This window comes from Neovison vison, chromosome 2 (genome assembly GCF_020171115.1).
Source record: "Neovison vison isolate M4711 chromosome 2, ASM_NN_V1, whole genome shotgun sequence".
NCBI classification, from domain to species: domain Eukaryota; kingdom Metazoa; phylum Chordata; class Mammalia; order Carnivora; family Mustelidae; genus Neogale; species Neogale vison.
In genome coordinates this window covers 43601314-43619138 of record NC_058092.1, presented here as the reverse complement: position 1 = coordinate 43619138, position 17825 = coordinate 43601314, and the positions used below count along the sequence as shown (strand labels likewise).

General features: G+C 39.7%; 2 protein-coding genes across 3 annotated transcripts in view; one reads left to right on the top strand and one right to left on the bottom strand.

Annotated features, from left to right (window-relative positions):
* The first annotated feature begins 3640 nt into the window (after positions 1-3640).
* Positions 3641-17825, top strand: part of NDC1 (NDC1 transmembrane nucleoporin) — a 47075-nt gene continuing 32890 nt past the window's right edge. Inside the window, exons 1-5 of one of the 2 annotated variants that reach the window (XM_044238275.1) lie at positions 3641-3954; positions 5502-5622; positions 7909-8010; positions 10194-10368; positions 12084-12222. In XM_044238275.1, the coding sequence (XP_044094210.1) occupies positions 3898-3954; positions 5502-5622; positions 7909-8010; positions 10194-10368; positions 12084-12222 (594 nt within the window). In that variant the 5' untranslated portion in view covers positions 3641-3897. The remainder of the gene's footprint in view (positions 3955-5501; positions 5623-7908; positions 8011-10193; positions 10369-12083; positions 12223-17825) is intronic. The other variant, XM_044238276.1, reaches the window with a different exon arrangement.
* Positions 15484-16371, bottom strand: LOC122899993 (RNA-binding protein 7-like). The gene is given in 2 exon segments (XM_044238277.1): positions 15484-16102; positions 16105-16371. Coding segments are annotated over 2 exon segments (789 nt in total). The 5' UTR covers positions 16349-16371; the 3' UTR covers positions 15484-15557.

Below are 17825 nucleotides of genomic sequence, written 5' to 3'. Positions count from 1 at the left end.
TTGTGTGGCACTGTGCCATGGAGAAAAATGGAACATAAGGGGAACCAATGCTTTCTCCCATTTCGTATCTTGCTTATAACATCACAGGAACTGATTAAAGACTTGACTGTAACTTTTCACATTCACTGCTCAGACAGTGAACAGCTGAACAGTGAACAGCTGAGCAGTGGCAGCTCAGCTCTCTCCAGTTCAGTTCCACTTTTGACAGGCAGGAAGAAGGGAAAGGGCAAAGAGCGTTGACCAGTTGAATTGACCTGGCTTTTAATGAGCTTTCTCCCAAACCCCATCTAATGCCTTATGCTTCTATCTTATTGGTCAGAAATGTATCACATGGTTATCCCTAGCTGCAAGGGAGGCTGGGAAATGCTCTTTAGCTGAGTACACTGCCACCCTGAATGAAACCAGAATGGGTTTGAAATACATAACTATTACATCGTGGAACCCCTGCTTTTAGAAAAGTTAATGGACGTGGGTTTTTCCATTGTCAGTTTGATTTCACTGGTTTGTGTACAAAGATTTAAGGGGCACCTGTGTGACTCTGTCATTTAAGCATCTGATTCTTGTTCTTAGCTCAGGGGTTGATCTTACAGTCATGAGTCCAAGCCCCTCATGGGCTACACAGTGGGCATGGAGCCTACCTAATAAAGGGGAAAAAAAAAAAAGGATTTAAGAGAAAAGAATTCTGGAAAGATGGCAGTGACATTTTTTGAATTTCCCCAAATTCCTCCATAAAGATAGAGTATCTGGGATAGCAAAACCAAAAACCTGTGGACAACATCAATAACAAACTTGGGTGACAAGATATCACCACAAACCCCAAAATTCAAGCAGATGTAAACTACTAGCCACTCAAAGACTTGCATGGTATCAGCATTTTTGTGGAAAGAAGCAAAGGAAGCAGCTGGGTGTCTGAGAAATCTAAAAATAAGAAAACCCCAAAATAGCCAAGAGGTACTCCCTAGAAAGTACAGTGGACCAATAGGAGAAAAGCAGCTAGATTTGGGGGCAGTTTGGTACAACCCAGTTTTCAGTTGATGAGTGCAAGGGGTCCGAAGAAGGATCTGAAGAAGTTGGGCTCTGGAAACCAGCCAAAGTATCTTTCCAGGACATCAGAGTAGAAACTGCAGGGAATAGAATACAGATAGAGTAGGCCAGGGATATTTGGGGCAAAGAAAAGGGAAATCAGATGAAAGTGGGGGAAGGGCACAGAGCCAGAAGATCCAGAAAGTTTGAAGCCATATTTTTGAACACTTCATGGAAACAGAGAAAGAAGTGATAGAGTCTCAAATTTAGCAAAGCTGTCCTAACTCACCCCTCCTTCCTAAATGTGCAGGAAAACGAATTTCATATAAAAATGAGCAGCAGAAAGGACTGCAATCAAACCTCATAATGAAGTTATTATAGGAAAAATGAAAACATGGAGCTGAATAATATCCCTAATGATATGAAAACATTCTGGAAAGACATGCCCACAAAACCAGATGAAAACGGTAACGTAAGATTTCAAAATAAGCTAAAGCAAATTAAGGAAATAATACAAGTTCCTGCTAAACAGCAGTGGTGTAGTTGTAACAGCAGTACTGGCGTTCCCCCCAGCAGCCCCACATCATGAGTGTGCTGGTGGGCTCTAATGTAGAAGGAGTAGCACCTTCATGATATTTGGATAACTCCCTTCTCCCTTTGCTACTACAGCCCTATTCTTTCTCCCCTATGCCCTTTCAGCCCTTTGAACACTTTTATTATCTGTTCCCTGGGTTCCGTTCCTCTTTGAATTAGGTAACAAAGTTTGTTGTCCTGAATAGACCCTTTCTGCTGCAGTTCCTTCCATTCATTCTTCTGTTCATTTAACAAACATTTATTGACTACCTCCTCCTGTTATAGCATTTTGGAAACAATGATAAACAAGATAGACAAAGTCTCTGCCCATGGGACACTTATGTGCTAGTTAGAATTGAGACAATAAATAGGTAGTTACACACGATGATTTCAGAATATGATTAGTTGCTCTAAAAATAAAAGTGGCGCAAACAATAAATAATTGTCTCTGTTGTGTAAATGAAGTCAGGAGGATTGGTATGGTTGCTTCATTAATCACGTTTACTTTTAGCTCAGTACTTGATTTTGCCTAGAGTGTGACACATCCAAATTCTATGCAGCTGGATGCAAGAAGGGATTAATAAGGTGGCAAAGGACGTGGCTAGCTCTCTTTTAAGGGGAGTTTCTGGGAAACTACCATGCAATAGTTTGATTACATTTTATTGGCCTGAACTCATCAGTCACCTGGCTCCACCTAGCGGCCAGGGAGACTAGGAAATGTAGCCACATGCCCAGTTAAAAGTCAGGGATTCTATTTCTAAGAAGTAGAGGAGCAAGAATGCTGGTGTAAACAACTAGTAGTCTGAACCAGGTACTAAAGGAACTAAACAAAGTAAACTGACTGCAAGTGACCTTGTCTGTGTTTAATGACACTCATTTAGAATGATTATCTTTTTCCATCACCAGAAAGAAGGTTCTTCTTGGCAGAGACTTGATCTACCTTTGTATTCCCAGTTTATTCTGCAGGGCTTCAGACATGATTGATATTAACATGTTTTTGGAAGTGAATATAATCTTAAAGCAACAGTATAGCAAACATTACAGAGCGCTGTGTCTGATCTCAATTTCTCTCACTAGACTGAGTTTCTCCAGAATCAGTAAATCACTAAATCTCTCTGTCTTTACAGAGTACTGAATGTTGACTGTGGTATATAATTGGGTATTAAAAGGTGTTAGCAGTATACCTCCAGGGATCTAACTGAGGGCTAATGCAATCAGAGAAGACTTCATTAAGTGGGACTTGGATCGGTAAAAATCTTTTTCCTTACTGGCAGGAAATTAAGGATAAACCGTATTTGTAGTAGCATTTTCATATTTTCGCAACATCACTGGATGCCATCTTTATTTTTATCCTTTTTTTCTAGATTAAGAAATGGAGTCTCAGAGAGGATCAAGACATTCCATTTAGCAAGTGGCAGAGATGGAACTAGGAACCAGATCTTAAGAAACCAAATACACTTAAAAAAAAAAAAAAAGATTTTATTTATTTATTTGACAGAGAGAGAGAGACACAGTCAGAGAGGGAACAGAAGCAAGGTGAGTGGGAGAGGGAAAAGCAGCGTTCCAGGGAAGCAGGGAGCCGGTTGCGGGCCTTGATCCCAGGACCCTGGGATCTTGACCTGAGGCCAAGGCAGACGCTTAAGGGCTGAGTCACCCAGAAGCCCCCAAATTCACTTTCATAGAGATTATTTTCCATTTCAGTAAAATCAGTGAGTACCTCTGTGGAGAGGGCCACAACATTGTTTGATTTCACTTTCAGTCGATAAAGAAAATTGGGAGAAATAAGCGCGAGTCATTTTGCCAGATCTAAGTGTAAAATCCGGCCAATGGACATTGTTAACTCTTAAGGGCTTTATAAAAGACTACGATTCCCAGCACGTCACAAGGTACCTCTGGGAAAACTTCCACTCCCAGCATGCTGTACTTTGGAACTCTGAGTCCCAGAATGCAACGCTCCCTTGCGCCCAGAGCGCCATCGAGACTACAGTTCCCAGCATGCAGCGTCGCCCCTGGTTTCTGGCGTCCCGCTGGACCCTGCTTCGGAGAGACCTTTTGGTCTCCAGCGGGCGGGTCCTGAAATCCCAGCCCCCTCTGGGGGACGTGTCCGGGGGCCACTTCTGGCGCGTTAGGCCTGTCCAGACGAAGCCTCGAAGGGACTGGTTGGGCCCTGGTCCGGGCTTCTCTCAGGCAGCGTTTGAGGCAGCCCCAACAGGGTCCTCCTGGGGCCTTTCTCCCTTTGAACAGCGGTGGCGGGCGGGCGCACTGTCTCCTGCACCCCTCAGAGCCGGGACCGCCATCACCATGGCCACGGCTGCGAGTCGGCCCTACGCCGGCGGGTCGCGGGACATCTTGTGGCGCGTGAGTGCTGCGCGCAGTGTGGCGCGCGCTCGGCCCGCAGCTGGAGTCGGGCCTGGCGGGCGGACGCGCGCTGAGCGCGCGTGCGCGCCGGGCAGGGAAGGGGCCGGCTTCTGTGTAGCACGGGGAGCGCGTGGGGAGGGGGCGGCCAGAGGGAGTGATTACAGGGATGTGGGGGGGTGTCCCGAGTGGAGTCTGGTTGTGGGGTGGGCGGGGCGGGCTAGGGAAAGCTGGTTACTAAGTGTGCAGTGGCGGGACGTCCTGAGTGCAGACTTGTCATGGGATGGGAGAGGAGTCCTGCGTGGAAGCTGTTTAGAATGACAGGGATGACCTGCATGGGAACTGGGGGAGGGATTGTCAAGAGTTTTATGCAAGCATGGAGTATCTGGTAGGTGCAAAATGAATAATTTGTTGATCACTTGGGGTAAGATGTGTCTTACTTGGGGTAGGAATATCTAGAATTAGAAAGAATATAATGTGGCCTCAGCAGAGGCTGTATCCCAAGCTAAAATTTTGAGTCCTTAAGTCTTGCCTATTCTTTACCACCTATATTATCAATTACTGATTTTCTATAGATGTACTTCAGAAAATATGACTGCAGGTTTTTTTTTTTTTTTTTTTTCACCTTTCTTTCCCATTGCCACTGCCTTCCTTTGTACACTGTGAACTTTGGCTTTGGGCACGTGTAGTAGACTGCCTCCTAGTTGTCTCTTGTGTGGGTCTTGCCCCCTCTGACCCACCTTCATCATAAGCACCTTGCAAACCCAAGAGTATTTTACCTTCCAAAATGTAAATCCGATTAAAGTAAAGCACTTTCATGCTTCAGACCCCTCAGTATCTCTTCTTTACTCACTTATTCAGTAGTGTATCTTGTATCTCTTAAGTGGTAGGCACTGGTGATTCATACATGAATACATTGTGCTAATTGTCCAATAACTGCCATAGCTAATAATTGTAAACACAATTACAGTATGCAGATGATCCCTATAAAATGTATACAGCTTTTAGATATTGACATATCAATTAAACCTTAAGAGACAAGTATAAGGCTGGGACGCCTGGGTGGCTCAGTGGGTTAAAGCCTCTGCCTTTGGCTGGGGTCATGATCCCGAGGTCCTGGGATTGAGCCCCGCATCAGGCTCTCTGCTCAGCGGGGAGCCTGTCTCTGCCTGTCTCTCTGCCTACTTGTGATCTCTGTCTGTCAAAAAAATTAGTAAATCTTAAAAAGAGAGAGAGAGAGACAAGTATAAGTTGTTGTAAAATACAGTTATAAAACTAAGACAATTCCTCTCCTCCCTCAGACTGTGATGTTCAATGTAGCGTCTGACTCTGGTCTAAATGCAAGCATCAGTTCCCTGATCTTATAAGATTTGGTAGTTGTATGTCATGTTATTAATAGGAGTAACCACTGGAGCTTATAGCTGCACGGGCTAAGATCTGGTGTAAATACTAGTGATTGACTTTCCATATGAAAAGATAGGATTTGCATAACTGAAATAACTGAAGTAGCTTGACTTCATGATTGAGGGATTTTGTTTGTTTAATTATAGGTTTTGGGCTGGAGGATAGTTGCGAGTATTACCTGGTCAGTGCTGCTTCTACCCGTCTGTACCACAGTATTTATCATCTTCAGCAGCATTGATTTATTTCATCCTATTCAGTGGCTGTCTGGTAAGTGGTGCTCAGTTTGGGGAAATCCAATTTACAGGACCCATTTCTCAACATAAAAGTTGTGTTATGTTTCAGATCATTTGTTTTTAATCACTGCCTGTATTGATGGACATGGCAAAACATTCCCCTTGGAGGTGACCTTAAGGCATTCCCTTTATAGATCACCTTTTCACTGTGTAATTATAAGATTAGTAAATCTGTCAGAGATCTGTATTATCACATGAGCAAAAAGATTATTAGAAGAACGCATAACTGAAAACTTAGCTTAATTTTTTTATGTGTTTGTCTTTTTTGACTGCTTTTTTGACGTTTTCTTTTTTAAGGACCAGAACTGTTTCCTTTGTCTATTTAAAAATTTTGAGTAGAAAATATGACATTTATCTTTTTAAAAAGCCTGCCTAAAAATAAGACTACTTCATTTCTGTATTGTGGCTAATAAAAAGATGAGAAGAGGAGGAAGGAGGTACAGACTAAGAAGCGTAGAGGTGAACACAAAGACTGGTGAGGAAGAAAAGCTTGGAGCAGATTAAATGTGGAGATCAAAGTAAAATTACTAAATTTATTAAATTTATTATGATCATGTTAATTAATAATAATCTCCAATTATTGCCACGTACTGCATGCCACGTACCATACTAAGCATCTTAAGTATATTGTTATCCTTCCTACAACCCTATATAATAAAGAGGTATTATCTCTGCTTTATAAATGAGGAGGCTGAGATTAAGATTATAGAAGTCTGTGTAGACATACAGTCAGTGAGTAATGGAACCAGGATTTGAACCTTGGTCTCTGACTTCAAAGCCTGTTTTTCCACTATGCCAACTGGAATTGGAGAGAAGTGTTGCCAGAGTAGGTTTTGAATTCTTTTAAAAAGTCTTGCCTAAGGCTAAGAAGCACAGATACTCTCGAAATTCTTTTTATTTCCCTCTCCACAACAATAACAAATTCCTTTTGCCTAGGGAAGTGAAAAGTGTGTTGTTAATTTAATTTTCAGAAAAAAAGTGCTAATTTTCAAGGAGTTAGCAGCTTTACCTTGTGGTCTTTGGAGCTATTGCTGCTAAAGAATACTACTAAAGTAGTAGTGTTATGTTCTTGTTGAGAGGTCTCAATCACTTCTTGCTTGGGACCTACGGGGCAGATAAAATTAAGCCATGAGCCAGCACGGGAATGCCAGGTATTTCTGTAACCACCTTCCCTGAGCCTGGATCCCTCATTGATCTCAGCGGTCTGGTCACAAGCTTGAAATATTCCGTCCTGAAATCTAGAACCATTACCCATTGTTCAGATCTGGCACTCAAGAAAAACTTTTTGCCATTTCATGGGTCAGGGATTTTTAATCCTAATAATATTTTATCTGGAGATGAGATTTGATTTATGCCATTTTTCTCATCAAATGTTACTCATCTCTTTCAACTTTTGCTTCACAAAGTCTTTTTAGAGAAATTGTACTCTTCCCTTACTTATTTCCAGTCACATGAATCAGTTCTTTCATTCTCTTAGCTCAGTATAATGTTGGGATTTAATTGTGAATCCTTAATAAATACTCTTATTAGTTTAGGTCAATAAATTATTCTCTTAAAAGTTATTGATTTCATTAAGTTTTAGTCTATTCAGCAAATGTATTTCCTTGCTGTTTTTATTTCTCTTATTTATGTTTTTATTTTAATTTATGTTTTATATATATATGTGTATACATGTATACACACACATATATGTATATATGTTTTAAACTTGGCCAGGTTTTTTAAATGAAATATTGCTTGTTGAACTACTCTAAAATGTGAATGTATTAGTATTTTTACAAAGATATCATGATTTTTTTTTAATTCAGCATTTGAATGATTTATGGATTATGCTATTTCCAGAAATGTTACTTTTTTTGTAACAGAAGTTAATTGCATTTGTTAAGAAGAGATCTGAAAAATATTATTTATATTGTAAAAAGAAGCCTTGTTGGTATATTACTAAATGTGGTACTTCTCTGTTTCACATGAGGAAAGACATTTACATATGGTAGTATTTTTCTGATGTTAACATCTGGGTCATCTAAAAGAAATTCTAGTATAATTTTAAAGGACCCAGAGCTTGGTCCAAATAACTCACACTGTAGTTCTTGAGTTGATGTCCTGTGGGAATTCAACAGTGGATGAGTGAATTCTTGAAGAAAAGATAACTTTTAAAAGGAAAGTTACAGTTGTGGTTCAAACCCGTTTTCTGTTGCAATATACTGATCATGACTATATGACTGAATGAACTTACTAATTCATCTCTCTTGTGTTTTAGATTCTTTCAGTGATCTGTATAGTTCCTATGTAATCTTTTACCTCCTGCTGCTGTCAGTGGTAGTAGTAATAATAAGTATTTTTAATGTGGAGTTCTATGCAGGTGAGTTTTCAGATGTTAATCATCTTAAAAGTATGTGAATTTATATTATTACTATTAATGGCAGGCTCAGCGCGTTTAGTATGTGGATGTGTGTAACAGGCTTGTTTTGTGTCAGCCTAAAGTGTACATACAGAATCATCTGCTTTGAATGTTTTAACTAAAAATTTATGTGAAGGTTTGTTTCTGTTTGAAGAATATTTAGAGCTCTTAGGACAAACATTGTGTGATTTTACTTACATAGGAGGTTCTAGAGTCGTCAGTTTCTTAAAGACAGAAAGTAGAATGGTGGTTGCCACAGGCTGGGGGAGGAGGGATTGGGGAGCTGTTTGCTGGGCACAGTTGTGGTTGAGGTTGGGGGGAAAGTCTTGAGGTGCCTAGTGGCAATGTTTACACAACAGTGAGAGTGTACGTATGCCGCAGAACTACATGCTTAAAAATGGTTAAAATGGAAAAAAAAATGGTTAACATGGCAAACTTTACTTATGTGTGTTTTACCACAATAAAAAAAATTTAGACCTTTTAATAGTTCACAGCTGCTGTTAAGGCTGTGACTCAGCAGATGTATTATAAAAATAACTCCTTTATAGGGTAGGAGATCAGGACCAGATGATTTCTAAGGTCCTTTTCAAATATAAAAGTCTATAATTCTATAGTTTAAAAAAACCCAATTGTATGTTTTGCCTTGGGAGAATCACCTGCTAGATTCCAGAGCTTTTTCTTTTCCTGTTTTTCTTTTTGCGCCTTTTCTGATTCTGTGTCTGTCCTTATGGTACAGTGAGAAGCTTCTTATTCGAGTATAACATCATTCCTCTTTTTAGCTCTTCAGTAGTTGCTTCTTAGAGCTGGTATAAAATTTCCAATCTTACTCTGGGTGTTCTAGCACATACCCTTTTCCTTTGCTTTCCTCGTCCCTCACTCCTAACTGCTGGATATCTTTCTCTGTTCAAGCCATATACAGATCTCCTTGGCTTATAGCACGTGTTCTTTTACATGGTCCCACATACTTAGGTCTTCTTGATGTAGATGCCACACTAGGGCTCTCTGTCTTGTCATTCTTAAAGTCTGATTAGTCACTTTGGCTCATTCCTTCAGCAAGCGTTCTATGTGCTGTGCATTGTGTGAGGATAAGATATAAGTGTTACAGTCCCAGTTATCCTGAGAGGATCACAATTAATAGGGAGACAGACTAAACATCAAATATATTTAATTACAATACACTGGATAGTATGGGAATATATAATATAGGAGCACCATTTACCCAGCCTGGCAAGCTTCCTGGAGGAGGTGATGCTAAAAGGATGAATTGTATTAATTTGAGAAGGAAGATAATGATCCAGGGAAAAGGATAGCACGTAAAAAGGCTTAGAGACACGAGAAGATTTGGTATGTTCAGAGCATTATAAGTCAGTTACACACTCAGTAGGTCTAATGGGCATTTCTTGGGGGGAGGAAGAGGTGATAGCAGCCTCTTTCTCAGTGTAAAGCACCTAAGCCTTCTCCCTTCACATGAATTTTCCATCTCTCTACAGTCTCTTTACTTGGAATATATTAAAAGAAGGATATGTATATGGTTAGATCAGGAAACCCTCTACTAACTGTTTTCAAGGATCAACATCCCTCCAACCCACACTCACCTACCCAAATACACCCAGAAAACTTATTTTGATTATCTGAGAGGCATTAGAAATTCCTATACAAACATTTATTTTGGTATTCAGTATTGTCATTATTTATGTATTTTGTGGTTTATTTTTTCACAGTTGGACTATATATTGACCAGTTCAAATGCTGAAGTAAAAATAACTTGTCAGAGGACAAGCACTGTCTTTTAAAAATTATGATTATTTCTTTTCTGGCACTTAAGAGAGTGGCAGGGTAGACACTATTTGAACTGTCATGAAATTTTACTTAAAAAGAACTGAAAAATGTTAATCATGCTATCCTTAGGCTTCATCTCTCAGAATCTTTGATTTTTCTTTTTTGTGTACATCTTTGTGTATTCAACCTTTTCAAAATCTTTTAGGTTCAAATATTTAACTTAGAATTTTTCTGTACTTTACATTGACTCTCTGTTTCTTCCTCCCCTTTGGAATATTTGTGCAAGTATGAGAGGGAATAATAGTTCAGGTCCTCTGACTTCATTCGCTGCAGCCTAAAACAATTGTAATGTGCTTTGTTTACAGTTGTGCCTTCCATTCCCTGCTCCAGACTGGCACTGATAGGGAAGATCATTCACCCTCAGCAGCTCATGCATTCTTTTGTCCATGCTGCAATGGGAATGCTGGTGGCTTGGTGTGCTGTGGTGATAACCAAGGGTCAATACCGTTTCCTTGTGGTTCCCTGCACTGGTACTGAGAGGTAATAGTAAATATATTCTTTTTATGGAACCTTGTTTAGTTACTAAGGTGACCTGCACAGATAAATAGTTTATGGACATTCTTTGCTTTTGAGACTTTTATGGAAGGTGCTTTTATATTTAATATCAAATGTTTTTGATATTTATGTTTGCTGAATTCAACAGGTTTTTTTTAAGACATGATCTATGCAAGGCACTGTGCTAGGTGCTGTTGGATTTATGAGAGGGATTCATGCATAAACTATAAGGTGCTTGAGATTTACGAACAGGAGGGGAATTAAGCCATGGACACAAATGGGTGTGATAGGAGAGAAATAGGAACTTCTGTGACATGGGATGTAATAAGAAAGTGAGATGTGCACGTAAAACCTGTGGCAGTTCAGGAGGCAGGGAAGATCCCTGGCTTCTTGGAGGAGGTGGCATTTAGGTTGGGAGTTTAAGGAAGGATTGTATGGGAAGAATGAAGAAAAAAACTTTAAAATAATGACAACTACCTTCTTCAGTAGAGTACTTGTATAATTTTGAAACTGATACAGTTCTTTGGGCAAAGAGCACACACAGAGGTCAGGGAAAGAGAAAGGAGAGAGAGAATCTTAGAGAATCTTGAGCAGGCTTCACACCCGACACGGAGCCCAGTGGGGCTTGATCACATGACCCTGAGATCATGGCGTGAGCCGAAATCAAGAGTTGGTCACTCAGCTCACTGAGCTACCCAGGCACCCCATAAACTGTTAACAGTTCTTGAACACATGACATTAATACCAATTTCAGGTTGATATTCTAACTTTAAAAATCAATAAAGATTACGGTAGGGGTACCTGGGTGTCTCAGTGGGTTAAGCCTCTGCCTTCAGCTCAGATTGTGATCTCAGGGTCCTGGGATCGAGCCCCACATTGGGCTCTCTGCTCAGCGGGGAACCTGCTTCCCCCCCTTTCTCTCTGCCTACTTGTGCTCTCTCTCTCTCTGTCAAATAGGTAAATTAAAAAAAAAAAAAAAGATTACGGTAGTAATCTTAAGTTCCCTATTTTCTTTCTTCTTCTTCTTCATTTTTTAGATTTTATTTATTTGAGAGAGAGCATGAGTGTGGGATGGAGCGGTAGAGGGAGGGGGAGAACCAGACTCCACGCTGAGCAGGGAGCCCATCTTGGATAGAATCCTAGGATAGCCCTCTATCCTAGGACCCCAAAATCATGATCTGATGCTGAAGGCAGACACTTAACTGACTGAGCCAGCCAGGCGCCCCTATACTAATGAATATTTAATTTCTTTTTGTCCCTCAATTACTATTACATAAGGCAGGTTTTTTTTCCCCCCTATTATAATCAATTTTCTTTAGTGAGAAGGGTCCCTGTGAAGGATTGCCCAGTTCTAAGAGACAACACAGAGAGAAACCCAAAGTGATGGCATCTCTAGCAGGTCCATAACGTTCAGTTCTAGTTCCTCTCCATCTAGATACAGCATACCCACCTGTAAGCAGCGTTGGGGACATTCTTACCCTTTTCAGATTTCCAGAGGAAGAGCTAACATGTTAACCTTTAGAGAGGTCAAATTCTCATGCATCAGGGAGAGGGTTTTGTTCATCTCTTGCCCTCATTGAACCTGAAATGAACTATTGTGTTAGAATTTGGGACATTTAATAAATGATTAAGTCAAAGTTTGAGCCTAAAGAAGTGATATGTGTCTCTGACTGTCGAATTAATAATCTGTTTCTCTCCAGTTTAAACAGCCCTGCCACACAGACCTGCTTAAATGAGTATCACCTTTTTTTTCTACTGGCTGGAGCATTTATGGGATACAGCTATAGTCTCCTGTATTTTATTAACAACATGAATTATCTGCCATTTCCCATCATACAGGTAAGATAGCATTTGGGTGTTACCTTATGTCAGAATTTAGCAGATGTAAACTTGCCTTGATGTATATATATATAACTGGCCTCATCTGAGTAACTCAACATTTGGTCAGTAAAACTTAGGACTGAGATCATCAAAACGCCATTTGGAGAGGAGAGACTTGTCTTCATGAGATTTTAGCATATGTGTGAGAGCTATCACTGCCCTTGCCATTGCCGCTCTGAGAATACTGCTTTGGCCCACTCTTTCCCTTCCTGCTAGGTAATGGCAGTGGCTATGACCTAGCAGGGCTGGGGGAGGATGATGATGACATTCATACAGTGTACCTCTGTGTAGCTGCCAGCTTCTTTTTGAACCCAAGAACTCATGGGCTTGACGATATGCAAGTAAGTATAGAATGTCAGTTACTGCCTCAAATCTTTTCTAGAACAAGGCATGATGTGTATAAATAAATAAAACAGTTTTGACTAGGACAGTTGGAACTCTCTTTCAGTTAGGTTTTTAAAAATCTAATCTGGTAGGAGCCTTCTGTGCAACTAGAACTACCTCCTAAAGCAGGAGAAAGAAGTATCAGTTGAGATTTCTCCTATGGCATCAGGGTTCTCCCCAGGCTGTTCCCACTCTTCCTGGCTGTGTTCTTAGTTGCTTCATTCCTGTCCTGTGGCAGGCCGAGGACTGGGCCTTGGAGCAAAAGTCTTAGAACCAGCCCCTTCCCATTAGGATCCAGTCTGGTGGGGAGGAAGTGATGTGTGAACAAATGTGAGAGTAAGGGAGTGTGTAAATTAGGCTTCTCCTGGTTTCCCTGAAGAGCAGTCTGTTGAGAATCCGCGTACTGCGGGAGGGAGTGCTCACAGAAAAGGAGCTGGCCCTTGCCTCCCTGCAGACCATGAGTGTATGAAGAAAGAGTCCCAGTTAGAAATTCTTCACGTTTTGAGAACATGAATTAAAAGCGGAGTATCAGCTTTACCACTTTAAAATTTTATAAGGAAGAAAACCCCTGAAATTCTGTACAGAAATATTCATGCTAAATCATTTTTTATAATATAATTAAGAATATGAAGAAGAAAAATGTTAGAGAAGAATGAAATACCCCCAAACACCTTGCTCCTTCCTGAACCTCAGTTGAAAGTGACCATTTGTTTAACATCACATATAGGCAGTAGAGTAAATGTAGGGGCAGGCCAGTAATTGACAGTACAAATAAATTGTTCCTACCATGCAATGTCACATTTGCCTACTAAATTTGCCTACTAAATTTTTTGTAATTTCATTTGACTAAATTTTATTCTTGTATCCCAGAAGTTTCTCTTCTGATGGTAATATTTAGCTTTGACTTCAGGTTCAACTCTGGCAGAAACTTAGCTTCTAACATTTGGTCATTCACTATTTGACCAAAATGTGTTTTGGGGGCATCTCTTGGAACCATAAGTGTATAGTGCTATTTGGTCTGCCCATCTGGGTGCTCTCTTCAGCCTGGGGATGCTTGGAATAGGTTTGTTTTGTTTTGTTTTGTTTTTTTTAAGATTTTATTTGTTTATTTGACAGAGATCACAAGTAGGCAGAGAGGCAGGCAGAGAGAGAGAGAAATGGAAGCAGGCTCCCTGCTGAGCAGAGAGCCTGATGTGGGGCTCGATCCCAGGAACCTGAGATCATGACCTGAGCTGAAGGCAGAGGCTTTAACCCACTGAGCCACCCAGGCGCCCCGGAATAGGAGTTTTGTTGGGTGGGTGCAATAGAATAAGGGAGGTCAGGATTTTGGCAGGAGCAGTTGAAATGATGAATCTTTGTGCCTAGGATCATAGCTTCTCATCTATCACGTTTGTAACTGCCTTTGTTTGCCCAGCTGGATATATTTGCCTCCTCAGAAGATTGAGGGGGAAGAAGGACACCATACCTTAGCTTTCCAGCATACCAGAGCCTGATCTACGTTCTATAACCTTCCCTTATGTACTTTAAGTTGCTAAGGAAAGCAGGATTGATTTTTCAGGAAATTGTAAGCTCAATGTAAGATCAGACCTATTTCTTCTTCTGAACCTCCATAAAGTGATATGATGGCAATAGCCATTTACTTTTTTTCTTTAACTGGACAAGCTGACCAGGGAATGTTAGACCTTAAAAAAAAATTATTTTTTATTATTATTTTTTTACAAACAGTAACAACCATTTTTTTTTTTTATGTTTTCAATATATTAAAAAGCAACAGAGTACAAATGCTGTGGTTAATACTAAAAAGGATCAAAAATTTTCAAGGAATAACATTTTTATAAACAAGTTCTACAACAAAGGGGAAACAGCATCTTGATACACAACAGTTCCTCTAAACAAGATTTAAAAAATTTTTAAATCAGAAAATGTTTAAGACTAAATTCTTTCAAATGTGCAAACAAAAAAGCAAGCTGTACAATCTCCATAATAAAGCATATCCTTATAACATGTCCTGGGCACTTTGAAAATGTTAAAATTTTTAAAATTTGAGTGACAGAGGCAGCTCTTAAAGGCTTCAGGAACTTTTTTTTCCCCAAAAAAAGCATACTTTCAGTAAAACATTTCACCATTTTTATCTGACTATGCATTTACATTTGTGTTCTTCCTGAAAAGGGGGAGTTATATTAACACTGTATTTTAATGTAAAAAAATACATTTAGAAATATTTAACTTCCTGAGTGTCTTCAGTTATACATCAAACTTGATTTAATGAGCAAATTCTAAAATTTTAGAATGAGATAGCATGTATAAATTTACAATTTTATGTTTAATTAGAGTAAAACTCAAAAGATCATGTCACAGAACTTACACTAAAAATTCTCTTACGAAGTCAAATGATTTATCCCCAAACTTTACCAATATGCTTTCTATGTAAAATGATAGTAAAATGAATCACTGTAATTACATTTTCTCATTTAACAAAATACTGCTAGTCAATTCAGACTATCAGAACTTGAATGTTTTCTATTATACACACCAAAATCTGACTAACAAGAAACTTCTTGCAATACAAAAAGATTAACAGATAATTAAAATATTTGCTTTATAATACAACCAACCCATATAATACATCCCTTCCTCATTTATCTAAAATGATTAGGAATTGTGGCACTTTCTTTTGCAAAAAACCCTTTCCTCTTCATAAAACCCTGAGGTGAAAGGTTGCTAAAATGTAATAAAACGGGAACCACAACTCTTATTTCTGTGTTAGACTGTAGCTATAGGTTTTAAAAATTTTATAAAGAAACGTGGCAACTTGTAAAGCTGCTCTGTACAGTTTAACAAAACATTTCCAGGTCAATTTAGCCAAAGGGACCTAGAATGACCCTATAACATCGTCCTTTTAGTACTTGTTAATGTCGAGATGAACGCCATTTTCCATCTCGACTACTGTCTCTTCTGTTATCATAGTCAAGGCTCCCGCCATCAGGATTCCTATCTTCATAGAAGTAGTCATCTCTGTTTCCTCGGTAATGATGGTCAGACCCATGATCAGCGTAACGTTGTTCACGGCCATGATGTCTATCCGGTATGTAAGGATGAGAATTCTGTCTGACTTTACGCTGTGATGATGGCGTATCTTGGTGCCACTGGGAGCTTGAAGACTGATTAAAACTGTGACTATGAGATGGGGAAAATCCTGATGGATCCAGATGTGGAGAACCAAATTTCCCACCATAGGACATCTGTCTCAGAACATTGTTCATCACTGCTTGTCTCTGAAAATTTTCTGGAGAAGAGAAAGATCTCTGAATTATCTGTACTGATGGACTCATGCTATCCACACTCCTTTCATATCTGCTAGGAGATGTAGAGGTGGGGCTTGAGTTTCCAACATGATGCTGGGGATATGACAAACTGACATCCTGTGAGGCATGGCTACTTCCTGATCTAAACGAATTTTGATGGGCCTCCTGAAAAGTTTGATTCCATTAAGTAGATTCATCGCATAAGGAACAGACACTTCATGTTTGAAGTTCACAAATGCAAACTGTTTTGGTTTACCATCCTTATCTTTTGGAATTTTCACTTTTACTACCGGCCCCGCCTGGTGGAAAAGCTCGAAAAGAAGCTCCTCGGTCACTTTAGTTTCAAGGTTGCTGACAAAGAGGGTACGATCCGCTTCCGCTGCCGCCGCCCCCATCTCAGCGGAGCCCCCTCCCTAAAAAGGCCCAGTAACAACCATTATTATTAGCATCATCATCATCATTTTTTGTGACGTCAGATTACTTCCTAAGAGTATAGCGGTAACATTTCCATAAAAAATATTCAAATAGTATAGATAAAATGAAAATTCCTTTGGCCATTCTGGGGCCAATCTCAGTCTTTACCTCAGAGATAATTGTGACCAGTTTAGTGTAGACCCTTTCCTGTACATTTACATATAGAATGCCTCCAATGTTAATGTATCTTGTCAGGTGGAGCTTCCATAAACAGTTTTATATTATCCCTATTATTCAGTAACTACTGTTTTCACGTAACTCTGAAAGATTATGTCTTTGGAGATCTAATTCTAACCAGTTTACCGTTAGCTTATTAATTTTTCTTTAAACTAGCCTGTAGTTCTAAAGTCAATTCCATTTATCAAACTCTTAATGACAGACTGATAGGGAAAAGCAGAACATTAGCGAGGAGGAGAGGACAAAGAAGTGGATGAACAACAAGACAGGGCTTGGCAAGTTCTAGGCCAGCAAGACTGAAAGTATTAATTGAGATAAGATTTATAGAGCCTGGCATGTAGTAAATCCTCAGTAGAGGGTAGTTTCTGGCTAAATAACAGAAGAAACCCAAAAGGGAATTGAAAAACACTTTAGCTGGGAAGCAATAAGAGGGTATATTAGCTGTTCTCTGCATATCTACTGAAATGCCTACCTGCTTCCCTCTCCTCTTTGGACCCTTGTGAGTAATGGTTGAGGTGAGGCTTCAGTGGGAATAGTGTAGGAACTATACTCTTTTTACTGGGGGAGGGGTTTGGCGGTGGTGTCAAGTAAGAAGGTTAGCATCCAGTGGCTGCATGGAATTGTGCAGTTCCATATCTCAGACTTTGAATATATCCAAATAAACCAGGATTCTTGAAGCTGTGTGGTTCGTGACCGAGTATTCATATGGGCTGCTTTTGGCAAAGATACTGTAGGAGTTCACGGACATGGTATGAAGATAAAACTTTTACCTGTGTACTGTAATTATTTGCTCTTCTTTAGCTTCTGAATTTCCTTAAAGAAGGATCAGTCATAATAGAAGCATAAAAGAAGACTAGAATTTGGGAAATAAATCTTTGCTGCATTAAATTTCCTTAGGTTCTTTCCAATAATTTAAAAATATTTTTTTCCATTGGTATTTTTGGGGCAGGAATGGGAGGGGGGCAAATACTCTTTATTTCACAAAAGCTTAGTTTTACCAGGAAAAAAGCATTTCACATTTTTTCTTAATTGATATTTCTTTCTTAGATTGTTAGAATTGAAGGTACTACTCATTAGTGCACTGTTCAGCTGGGTCAGCCTTCTTACTGCACACATAATTGGAGACATGCCTTGCTCAGTGCTGTAGAGAGAAGCACTAGAACTCAGATCTCCTGACTCAGTCTAGTGTCTTCTTCTGCCTCCTGTTTTTCTTGAAGATAG